The sequence below is a fragment of the Manis javanica genome, chromosome 16, assembly GCF_040802235.1.
Source record: "Manis javanica isolate MJ-LG chromosome 16, MJ_LKY, whole genome shotgun sequence".
Taxonomy (NCBI): domain Eukaryota; kingdom Metazoa; phylum Chordata; class Mammalia; order Pholidota; family Manidae; genus Manis; species Manis javanica.
The window spans coordinates 2,192,061-2,203,770 of record NC_133171.1 but is presented as its reverse complement, the minus strand read 5'-3'; the positions used below and the strand labels follow the sequence as shown (position 1 = coordinate 2,203,770).

Here is an 11,710-nt window from a genome sequence, read left to right as displayed (position 1 = left end):
TGGAAATGGGCTCAGTTGGAATCCCCCGGTCCCCACCAGCACGCATGGGGGGCTGGGGAAAACTGGAGTGAAACAAGGCGAGAAAGTGGAGTAAGCTCTCTTTGATGGTGGACTCATCTCTTCCCTGAGCGGGAAGATGCTCAGACTGTATCCCGCAGCCTGTCTGCGTGCGCTGGGGCAGCTCTGGCGGGGCGTGAGCGTTCCAGGACCTCAGCCTGCTCACCAGAAAAACGAGGCTAATTGGAACAGCCAGTGCCTTCGGAAGAAGTTTGCTTTCCACATTCCAGCATGTAGCCTCCGCAGTAGCTGCCCTGTTGGGTACCTCGGAGGGAACTTCAAGGTTAAAGACAGGAAATTGCTTTGAAAATGTAAACACATTATTAAAAGTGAGGTATCATATGATCCCCTTATTCAGCAGGGTCATTTCCTCCTACTACCTTCCCCTCCGACCCCCCGTCTGTACCACCCTCACTGCATCTGCCCCTAACCCTGTACGGGGACCCCCTTTGCACAAAATGAAGAAGCCAAAGGAAAAGAGACCCAGGAAAGGTGTGTGTCCCTGTGCCAGGAGTTAAGTGGGATCTTCGGAGGGGCACCCCCTTTCTTAGGGAGGCGCCTTTCTCTACGGCCCCTTGACTCCCGTCTCAGGCCGCGTTCCTCCTGCTTGGGACCAGCTTTTGCTTTGTGTCCTAAACCCTCAGCCCCTTAGCTCTTCATCGCCCCCTGGCGTTCGTCTCTCGCTAGTTCTTGAGATCGGTGCTATTGAACGCGGGGTGTTTAGGGAAGGGGAGAAGGGTGGACCCAGAAAAAGCTTACAGGGACTTCTAATCAGTAATTTTGAAGGAGCCTTGGGTGTGTGCCTGCAAGGGTTCTAGTTTGTTTGTTTTTTATTTTTATTTCCCCTCCTTGCCATTTTCTCACCGGTCTTTTTCACTGGAGACGCGAGGAGCTTGAGCTCAAGAAAGACTTGGGGGAGGGGGCTTGAAGGAAGGGGAAAGTACGGTCCTCTGCCAAAATCATTTGACCCCGAGTAGGGAGGAGGGAAGAGGGGGAGCGTCCCCTGGTTTAATCAACGCTAAGAAATCGGAGCGACATAAAAGGAAAACGAAGCGAACAACAATTTTTTTAAAAAAATCCCCCCACACAACAATACAATCTATTTAAACTGTAGCTCATACTTCTCATACCAATGGTATGACTTTGCTGGAGTCCCTTTTCTGATTCCTGAACTCTGGGGCTGGCAGCTTGCAAAGGGGAAGCCAGCTCAAGCACAGCACGGGCAGGTTTACCAAAGGTCTCTAAATGGGTATTTTCTTTTTCTTAGCCCTGCCTCCAAATTGCCAGACGGCGGGCGTCTGCCTCTGAAGTTAGCAGTGATTTCCTTTAGAGACCGGCCTTATCTCCGGCAGCACGTTGCCTGTTGGTGACTAATAACACAATAACATTGTCTGGGGCTGGAATAAAGTTGGAGCTGTTTACCCCCACTCTATAGGGGTTCAATATAAAAAGCCAGCGGAGAGCTGTCCAAGTCAGACGCGCTTCTGCATCCGCACCGGACGAGCGCGCAGAGGGTCGCCGCTGCTGTCCCCGCGCGCCGCCGCCGCGTGCGTCCTCAGGCCGCTCCCCTGCCGTCTCTCCGGGCAGAAACTTCTTTTTCTCCCAATTTAAAGAGCACTTAGGCGGAAGGATCACTTTGAGATCTGAATCGCCAGAAGCGCTTGGAGAGAACCGAAGCTACTTTTCTTCGTTTTTACTTCAGATTGAGTTTGCTGGGGAGGATTTTAGTCCTTTTTTTTCCAGAATGGATTATTTCCCCATGATTTTCTCTCTGCTGGTTGTGGCTTTGCAAGGAGCTCCAGAAACAGGTAGGCACGATGACTTGTAAATCGCTGAATGTTGATGCCTTCTTAGCCACCTTAATGCTTTTTCTTGCTTTTCTCTTCCCCTTTCCTTTCATTACTGCAGCTCAGATATCAAGTGGCTGGGAATGATTGCTCAAAGCTATTTAAGTTTTTTAGTGGAAAAAAAAAATTCCCACAATTGTTGCTATAGCATTAAAATAACACCATCATTATTATTACATAATGTATGTCCTTGGCTTTTAAAAATATAACTCAAGAAGAGACAAGATATAATTTAGCCAAACATGTATTTGCAGTATATGTGTTTATACAGGTAGTAAGTAGGTCATAGGAACTTACATCTTATTCAGATACTGTTTTGATCATGTGTTAATGTGTAAAATACTTAACATTTAGCTTGAAGTCAAGGAATTTTATTCAAGTCATTCAAGCAATATGTGAGCAGTAAAATCCCCTGCAGAACAGTCTGTTGAATAAGTCCCCAGGAGGTTTCAGGATGAAGTAGAGGTTTTCTTTAAAATTTGTCATTATTGACTTTAGGTTTCTTTTGGCAGGTTGTTGGCACCCAAAGCAGTGTGAGCTCTATTCGTAGTTTCATCCACCTGTCCTGGGAGCTAGGATAAGTCTTGTCTGCTTAAGGATTTAGATGTATGTGTGCATCTGCCTGACTCCCCAAGCTAGGGTCAACCCACTTTTTCTTGTCTCTTCATGACCCTGACTAAAGAGAAAGGGCGTCAAGGGAATGAAAACGCTGGAATGTGTCTGATCATTTCAAATGTACAAAATTGGGCAGATTAGCTGCCTGGCTACCTTGTCAGTAAGAGAGGCAATGCCGCGGTGGGGAAGGGGGAGGTGGCGAGTCCCACACATGCCATCCTGGTGTGGGGACTCTGACATCAAACTGCACAGGACCTTGGCAAGGTCCTCTGAGCAGCTGCTCAGCTTCGTCTTAGCTCAGTGGTTTCTGTGTGTTTACTGCCTGGAATGAGTGTCATACAGTTGATTTCTTTCTCCCCAATCATCTCTCCAAGCTCTTGCCCTCTGCCTAATTTCAAGGGGTATGTTATCATCTAGGCTCTCTCCCTGCCCTAAGCAAGATGTGAAGTGAGAAGTACCCACTCTCCTGAGGAAAGCCATCCTGCACGGAGAAGTGGCTCTGGACCTAGGAAGAGGCAGTGGAATTACTTAGTTTAATGTTTTTGGTCCTCAGCTAATTTTCAGCCACTGTAGGTTGTGCCATCCTACCAAGTTCCCTGCAGAAGTCAAGCCACCTTTCTGACAGGCAGCATTTCCTTGGGCATCGGTCAGTCCCTTCTCAAGCAGTGGTTTCCTTTGCACATGTTTCATCTCTGAAGGTGGATAAGCCAGGGGTGGGGTAAAGGTGAAGTCGTGTTAAGGAAGGAAGAAAATGCAGAGCTCTCTTTCCTTCTGGGTTTCGTACTGAAGGAGGTTGTATGCTTCGTCTGCTTCTATCAGCTCTGCTTGATCTGGCATCACTGCTGCGCTGCGGGAAGGCCTCTGGGCCTCCGAGGCCACGTCGCCCACTGACCGGCTCTGTCTCTCCCCAGGCGTGTCGGGCGCCCAGCTGAGCGCAGCTACCGATAGCGGAGGCGGGAGGCCGGCTCCCAGTGCGCCCTGGCGGCCCCGCCGGTCCAAGCGCTGTTCCTGCTCTTCCCTGATGGATAAAGAGTGTGTCTACTTCTGCCACCTCGACATCATCTGGGTCAACACTCCCGAGTGAGTCTCTAGAGGGCATCGTGACTCTAGTTACTGCTAACCTCTGGCTTCACCAGAACCTGGAGCCAAGTTACTCTAGTTACTTGGAGAAGCTCCTGGTTTGGAGTCTGAAGGGAGCTTTTCTGATAACGTGGAAGTGCTTTGGAGGGGTGGGGACAATACTCCTCCATTCCTGGGAGTAACAGGGCAGCTTGGTTCTTAGCAACAGGGTCTTCTGAGGTCCTGGTGCTCAGACTGCCCCTGACGGGATAGACGGAAAGAGCTGATGGCAAGCAGATGTCTGCCACACATCTCGGAGGAGAAACTCTTAAGTGGGGGCCTCGGGGACGTTTCCTCAGTGGGTTTTGACTGGGTTTAGGAAATAAGTTGCCCAGATGATATGTAGGAGGTAGAGATGTGAAAGGCAGAAGGGACTGTAGAGAGCCATAATCAATCCCTTCATTTTACTTAGAGGAAAAGTGACCCAAACTGTTGACACCACTTGGGCAGGAATGAGTCTGTGGCGGGGCTAGCCCAAGGACCTGGATGTCCTGGCTCCTACGCGCTTTCCCTTGAGAAAATCCCATTTCAAGACAGCAGTAGAAACATAGTCTGTAGATTTATTTCTCTTCTGCCTCCAGAGTGAAGAAGGGATCCTCCCCCCTCTCACCCTGACAGTGAGTTCACTTCAGAAACAGTCATAAACAAAAGCACATTTATTGTGCCTGCAGTGTCTCATTATAGAGAGGGATGACCAAAATCCAAACCAAATAAAATCAAATCAAACACAAACCTCAATGAGCCTAAGACTTAGTAAGGTGATACTTCCAAGACGAGGACTTTATTCCTTTTGGGTGAGAATCAAAACAGACACATTGGGAATCACTGGAAAGCTTCTGGCAATGAGTCCTTTAGTCATGTGATATCACCAAATTACAGGCAGTGGACAAATCTAGTTGTGACCCATGCCTGCGGTAGTATGTCTCCCCCTGGACTCCTTCAGGGGGCACCTTGAATATTATTATGCGACTTGAATTGGACATAGGTTTTCAAAATCTTGTGAGTCATGTTGCATTGAAGTACTCCCTGAAAAAAGCTGTTAACCAAACAGAAAGGTAGAAAGAAAGAAAACATGAAACAGATACTAAAGCAGAGATGTCATCATGTTGGACAAAACCCAATGCTGCTTGTGTCAAGAAAAAATTGAACTTTGTTAAGAGTTGAAATGGAATTTCCTTGAATTAGAAAAGCTGATTTTCTCCTGGTTGGGAACACACACTCAGGGCCATTAATGGGACCTTGACTGTGCCACACTGCACTCTCAGGTTTCACTACCAAAATGTCCAAATGTGTGTGGTGAGCTTCTTGTGTCGCAGTGGAATGAGACTGCCCTCTGGACTGCATCATTTTGAAGACTATTAATTATAGTAAAATCTTCTGTTTCTTTCTTTTGATAATAGGCACATTGTTCCATATGGACTTGGAAGCCCTTCTAGGTCCAAGCGATCCTTAAAGGATTTGTTTCCTACCAAGACAACAGACCACAGGAATAGATGCCAGTGTGCTAGCCAAAAAGACAAGAAGTGCTGGAACTTTTGCCAAGCAGGAAAAGAGCTCAGGTGAGTAGAAACACCTTTGCTTTCCATCAGTATTATGGCCTTCTGACCTTCCCATTATGATGCTGCCTTCTTGTTTAAGAGAGACTACAGAGACACTGAGAGCAACTGAAGGTACCATTGCTGACATGTTTTTCCTTCTGTGTGTTTTAACAGGGAGCAAGACAGTGTGGAGAAAGGCTGGAGTAACCAGAAGAAAGGAAAAGACTCTTCCAAGCTTGGAGAGAAGCGTATTCAGCAGCAGCTTGTGGCAGGAAGAAAAATAAGAAGGTAAGAGACTCCCAAGGACAGCTAGACGCCATCCCCAGTGCCAATGGCCTGCTGCCCAGTCATTCTCACCTTGCTGGGAAAAAGGCTTAGAAGAAAATAATAAGTAGGAATTCATATTCTACAGATTAAAAATTGCAGGAATCCCTTTCAAATATTTTCTTGAAGGGCTTGAATGCAGCTCACTACTCTCTGTATGCTTAGGTGATCATTAGCACATGCTACTCAGTCTAAAGGTAGATTTTCCAAAATAAAGATACCTAGAGACACCTTTGTCATTGGTTATATCCAGTCTTTGCCTCTCTGAGTCAATAGTCAATATATTTACAACTTGCCCTGAGAAGTGAAAAATCATTTCAGGAGAGGTCTTTTTTTTTTCTTTTTCTTTTCTGAATCAAAGTGTCATGTAAGATCAAGTCCTTCAAAAGTAGCAGCTAGTTCAATGGCCAAAGGGAAAACCAAAGCCATTAGGTAGGGTTGGTGAGAGTTAGAACACTCAGTTTTTTGGGACTTACTTAATTTTTTTCATAGGAAATGCATTTGGTGGAGAGCCACTGCCATTCTGAAAGGCTCTCTTGTTTTCTAGTCAGCCACAAGCTGGGGCAGAGACGGGTCTGGATTAGGCAAAGCCGTAGGGTTGCTATGAGCAGCTCTAGAGTGATGACCCTTCCAAATCCTTAACATCTGGAAATTCACAGGCCGGAGGGAGGTCACTGGCTCTGCCACATGTCTTCCATTTCCCTATCTGGTCCATGGAAGCTTTTCCTAGAAATACAGTGTCAAGAATGGATTGCACGATCAGTGTTCTGACGTGTGAGACGCCCTCGGCTGTCTGGAACTTCCCACTTGCCATTGCAGTTTCCATGTTTACTGAATCTCTGGCCGCTACTGCCCCCTCAGATCACAAGATTGAGCACAGTTTCTGAACTGACTGAAGTTACTATTCTCCTCTATCAGTTTCTATTCCATAAACTATTAAATAAATGTTACAATTCTTCCCTCTTTCTCCCTCAAAAAGAAAACATTAAACCTGTAAAGATATGTACTTTTAACTTCCATAGAACGTTTTCTTGGAGCCTATCTGTATACCTCCTCTCTTTCTATTTCTTTCCCATGAAATCACCTTCAATTCCTTCCATGATAAAGAAGCCATCCATGACTGTTTGAATCCTGTGCTGTTAGTGTCTCCAGAGTCCCAAGGTGGTGGTATTTGGGATGAGGCTACAGAAAGAAAGAGAGTATGTCTAGTTGATCTTAAAAATGTATCAAATGCCCACTTCCCTTCAGGTCTGACCATACAGCCCTTCCTCTCCCCACAGTTCTGAGCATAAGGGACAAACTTTATTTGACTTGAGGTTAGCAAAGGGTAGCATGCTTTTGTGGTTGGTGGTGAAAGTTCAGGAAACAGACCGAGATTTATTTGCACCAAATTCTAATACTAGATGTCTCTTTTGCCCAGGAAAGACTTTTTTTTAATGCAGTTTTCTCTTGTCTTGTTTTAATAGGTTGGAGGCCATCAGCAACAGCATCAAGACATCTTTTCATATTGCCAAGCTGAAAACTGAGCTCTACAGAGAGAAGAAAGTGACCCACAACCGAACACACTGATTTCAGGATGTCAGGGCCTATCTGAAGACATCTCCTCCCCAACATGAGCCTTGTGGTTGACTCTGAACCATCTCCATGTGGCTGAGACCAGAGCACAAGCATCTTCCTGCTTAGGCCATTTCTTGTTCCAGGCAAAGGACAAGTGTCCTTGTTGGAAATGTTCCGAGACATTAAGGATCCCCAATCCTGTCTTCATTTGCTTCCATCAGTGGTGACTGCTTTTGTCTCCTTGTTTGGAGGGACAATGGACCCCTTCAGAGAAAGCAGACACACAATGGCCTGCAAATTAGGCTGGCCTCCTCCAGAGGGACTCCGGGAGATTCCACACGTGGGTGGAGTTCCTGAAGAGGGTCTGAAGGGAGTGTTTATGTCTCACACAGGCGCCTAGCACACTTCAGGGAGAAACTCCAAAGTCCAGGCAAAGATTTCCTAAGGAATACACCAATTGAAACATACTCAAAGGACAAACACTTGAGCTAAAGAAAAGGACTGTTTTAATTCGCAAAATGCAAAACTGAAAGAAACTGTTACTACTGTAAATCAGGATGTGTTCCATGAGTATGAGTCTACCTCACCTATATTGCACTCTGGCAGAAGTATTTTCCCACCTTTAATTATTGCCTTCCCACGCTTTTCTCCCTCTTGACCCCAAAGCCCCTTTACTAAGTCCTAGCCTCAAAGAAGTCCGGTCTAATGTATCAGTAGTAGATATAACATTTTCATGGTAATCTACTAGCTCTGATCCATAAGAAAAAAGATCACTGAATCATATTTAAGATTTACCCCCTCACTTTGACTTCTGGAAACACAGTGGTATAGGGTTGTTTAGGAAAGATGTTGAAAAGTCAATATTTGGTTATGCTTTAAAGCAGTAAAGTTATTTTCCTTTATGTAACAGGCTAATGGAAGAGGTTGGATTAAATTTTGATGTACTTATTTTTTTATAGATATTTATATTCAAACAATTTATTCCTTATATTTACCATGTTAAATATACGTTTGGGCAGGCCATATTGGTCTATGTATTTTTTTAAAGCGTATTTCTGAATGAAATTGAGAAAATGCTTTGTTTTGCCTGTCAAGGTAATGACTTTAGAAAATAAATATTTTTTCCCTCCTCTTGATTTTGAGTCATTTCTGAAATTCCTTAAGAATTGGGCCAAAGTGGTAGGAATTACGGAAGGAAATGATTAAAAATGGTTTCTTATAAAAGTGATGATTGGAAGGAAACCAGTCGGGGCTAATTAAAAAAAGAAATTGATCTAGGTCTTTAAAGTTGACTTTAGATTGCATCAAGGTAAAAATAAAACAAAACCCAGCTTTCATACCTCTGGCTTTCCCTGGATGACAGCCTTCTGCTTCTCCTTCACCTGAAAACTCTCCAGGGACTCCATCCATCCACTTTGCTTAGACTGTTAGAGAGGATCCAGCAATCTAAGCTGACGGTGTGGTGAGAGATGCCACTCCATGTCAACGGGCTGAAGGAAGCTCTCCCCGAAAGGCACCTAATTATGCCCAGTTCCACACCAGAGTTGGAGAAAATGGCCTGCTAGAGCAAGTTAGGGGCCCCAGTGGCCTTTTATTTGCTCAGATTAAGAATTTTGTTTATTAAGGAACTGAGAACCTTTGCTGCTTCACGGTAGCCCAGGACTGGACTCCTGCCTGTGGAGGTAGAGAGAATCAAGCGCTGACTCTAGGTCACTTGCATCAAACCCCCACCCTCCTCTCCACTTGGCCTTGGCTGGCCTTGCGGAACCACTGGGAAGAAACTTATTGAGAATGGTTGTTACCAACAGAAGCCCATAAGAGCCTGATCAGCTTTCAGGAATCTTCACCGCCCTATTCTAATAAAGTCCAAAAGAATGTCTGGCATTCAACAAATATTAGCTCACAGTGATCGCTGTTGCTCAAATAGTGACACATCTGAAGCATGTTAAATAAGTCTTCAGGTATGCATGGCCCACGTCCCAGGGAGACTTTCTATCTTAATTGGCATTGTTTTTCATCTGCCACTTCTTTTTTTTTTAAGGGATAGTCCAGGGACTTTGGGGAATTTTGCTTTTAAAGTTCACTTTATCTAGCAAACTGGTTCTCAGTGTGTGGTTCTCAGGGGGACTGTGAGCTTTTGCCCACACTGACAAGGGGCTTAGCCTGAACTTGGCCACTGTTAAATCCTGAGCAATCATTCAATCCCCCTGCATTGTGAGTTTCCTCACCTGTTAAATGAGCGAGTGAGGTGCTCTAACAGTCCCAGAAAGAGCCTGAGATGGCCTGAGGATGTGACACAGAGGAGGGAAGGTCTGCCTTGGGACAACAAGAGGTCTAATACATTTAAGAGAGAGTTGGGATGGGAAGAGGCCACTGAGTAAATGAACAACACAGCCAGCAAAAGAGAGAAGATTTCCATTTTCTTTCTCTCTTTTTTTTTTTATTTGGATCTTGAAATCCTTTCCCCCCAGGCTTGCTGCTTCACTAACCAACAAGATAAGTAAAAAGCGTGAAACAGCTTTTCAAAGGCATGTGGCTCTGTAGTGAAACAAGAAAAGAAGTTGAAAGAGTCACAAGAAATGAATATTTTTTGATGTAGAGAAAAGATTTGATACTATTCAAACCCCATGTCAGCTTGAGGGGTGAACTGATAGAATGATCTGTCACACTTCCTATTGTTTTTCTAGTAAAAGTGTGGTTTCTAAAAGTCATTAGAACAGATTTCTCTCTTTACATAAAAGGTCAGACAACTCTTTGATCTCAGGGCCTCAGGACAGGAGGATCCTGGGCCGGCAGTGAATGAAGAGGAGCCTACTAATGGCTACTTCATTTTCCCCGAGGGACTGGCTATTTATGTGATGGAAACCACTGGTTTTTATCCTGCCTCTGCTTTCTGAAACACTTAGGGGCATTCTACTAAGCTAGAGTTCTTTCAGAAAGATCCTTGGTACACTTAGTTTCATCTTTTCAAATGAAAAAGCCAAAGTCCAGAGAGGGCAGTGACCTACCTAAGATCACACAGCAAGCAGTAGCTTCTCTAGAGCTGAGCCCTTGAATACAGGTATTTCACCCAGAGGCAGCTAGCTGAGGGTCAGTGGAGACAGATGCCCAAGTAAACCTTAATAGAGGGATCTGGGTTTGAAAAGGCAAGATCACTCATTCTAAAAGCTTTGCCTTCCAGCCTCACAGAACATTGGCAGACCCCTCCTCGCAGGATAGAAGGGAAGAAATGTAGGGAAAAAAAGGATGTAAAAAGGCATGAAAATCTCATGGACTCATGTGAAGAACTTTATAGGATGGCATAGAATATAACTAGGAACTTTTCATCATTATTATTATTTTTTAGGGTCTAGTTGCCAAGTAATCCTTAGATTATCAGAGTGAAGGAAAATTCTTTTGGTCAGTTCTTTTACTCTACAGAACAAAGCAGTGTTTTTTTATTTCTGTGTCTAACGTCTTGAAAATGCTGATTTTCAAGCCCCAGTTCTCCATGTCAAACATTGTTTTCAAGCCCGTGCTCTTCCTGAATTCTTTCCTCTGGGGCTCTCTGTCACCTTCGAATGCCCGGTTCCTGGGATCCTGGGCCGGGCGCTGGGGATGTATCTACTGCACGAGAGTGTCGCTGTTCTGTGACCTTTTGATTTAACAATGGCCCCTCATCTTTGTAGTGAGTTGGATTCCCACAGCACTTCACATGCCTTCCCTCATTTGACCCCATCTTTCAGATGTTGGGGCCATGTTTTTATACCCATTAGACAGCTGAGGAAATAGATGGGTTGACTGAGTAAGTGACTTGTCCAGACTCTTCCATCAGAGAAGGAGCAATACTGAAGTCAGGACACCTGGTTCTTTCTCCTAAAGTGGTTCCCGAGCAGAGGGGCAGCATATTATGTCCCTCTTGCCAGTGAGCGATGAGGGAATTAACTTTCATATTATTCTCCCAGGAATATCAGTGTTCCTCACGTGCCCCTGAGCTCTAGTGGTGCACATTTGCAGTTGCACAATATATGTTGACTACACCATCCTTACGATGAGAAAACATGACAGTTTTCAGGGACTACTTCCAACTCTGGTGCTGTGGAGCACTTCACTGACAAGTGCTGGCAAAGTCTTCGCACAAGAAGAAATTGTAGTGGTGCCTGGGAGGGTGGGGGCCACAGCATGGCCTCGAAGCCTGGGGAATGATCAGAGAAAGACCTGGGCCCATGTCCTTGAACAATGAAAAGAGAAAAAGAGAAGGGCCTCGGCCTTGGGGACACTGACTGATGGAAACAATGGGTCCCAAGCAGGACAGGCTGCTCACAGCTCTGAGGCAGCACATCAGGAACCTGACATGAAGTTTTGCTGGTTTAGAGTCTTTTGTGTTTCTGTGTCTTATTTTTTTCTCTTTCATATTCTGAGTCATTCCAGGCCTCCACCCTAAATTGCTGTGGAAGTGTCCAGGCATAAAGTTCACAACCAGAAGCTGCCACTGGCATGGCCTGGGTGCTGAACTGACCAGCTGGGGTGGACAGGGCCAGAGCCGTAGGGCAGGTTCCCGATGGCTCTCAGCTTAGCCAGATGTGAAACCTCCAGGTGTTGGATTGTAGGGAGGCCCAGTGGTCTGGTGAAGGAATGGGCAGCCAAGTGGAATCTTCAAGCTTCTTGTTGCTG

At 45.4% G+C, this 11,710-nt stretch overlaps 1 protein-coding gene across 1 annotated transcript; it reads left to right on the top strand.

Annotated features, from left to right (window-relative positions):
• The first annotated feature begins 1,206 nt into the window (after window positions 1-1,206).
• On the top strand, window positions 1,207-8,191 carry EDN1 (endothelin 1). Its single transcript, XM_017678300.3, has 5 exons — window positions 1,207-1,865; window positions 3,431-3,599; window positions 5,039-5,197; window positions 5,351-5,464; window positions 6,967-8,191. The coding sequence occupies exons 1-5, from the start codon at window positions 1,802-1,804 to the stop codon at window positions 7,067-7,069; spliced, it is 609 nt and encodes a 202-aa protein (XP_017533789.1). The 5' UTR covers window positions 1,207-1,801; the 3' UTR covers window positions 7,070-8,191.
• The last annotated feature ends 3,519 nt before the right edge of the window (window positions 8,192-11,710 follow it).

Bases quoted from the DNA above. Each gene is read 5' to 3' on its own strand.
- EDN1 (XM_017678300.3), top strand. From the start codon at position 1,802: ATGGATTATTTCCCCATGATTTTCTCTCTGCTGGTTGTGGCTTTGCAA. The intron at 1,866-3,430 runs GTAGGCACGATG...GTCTCTCCCCAG, and splicing joins GCAAGGAGCTCCAGAAACAG to GCGTGTCGGGCGCCCAGCTG. The intron at 5,198-5,350 runs GTGAGTAGAAAC...GTGTTTTAACAG, and splicing joins CAAGCAGGAAAAGAGCTCAG to GGAGCAAGACAGTGTGGAGA.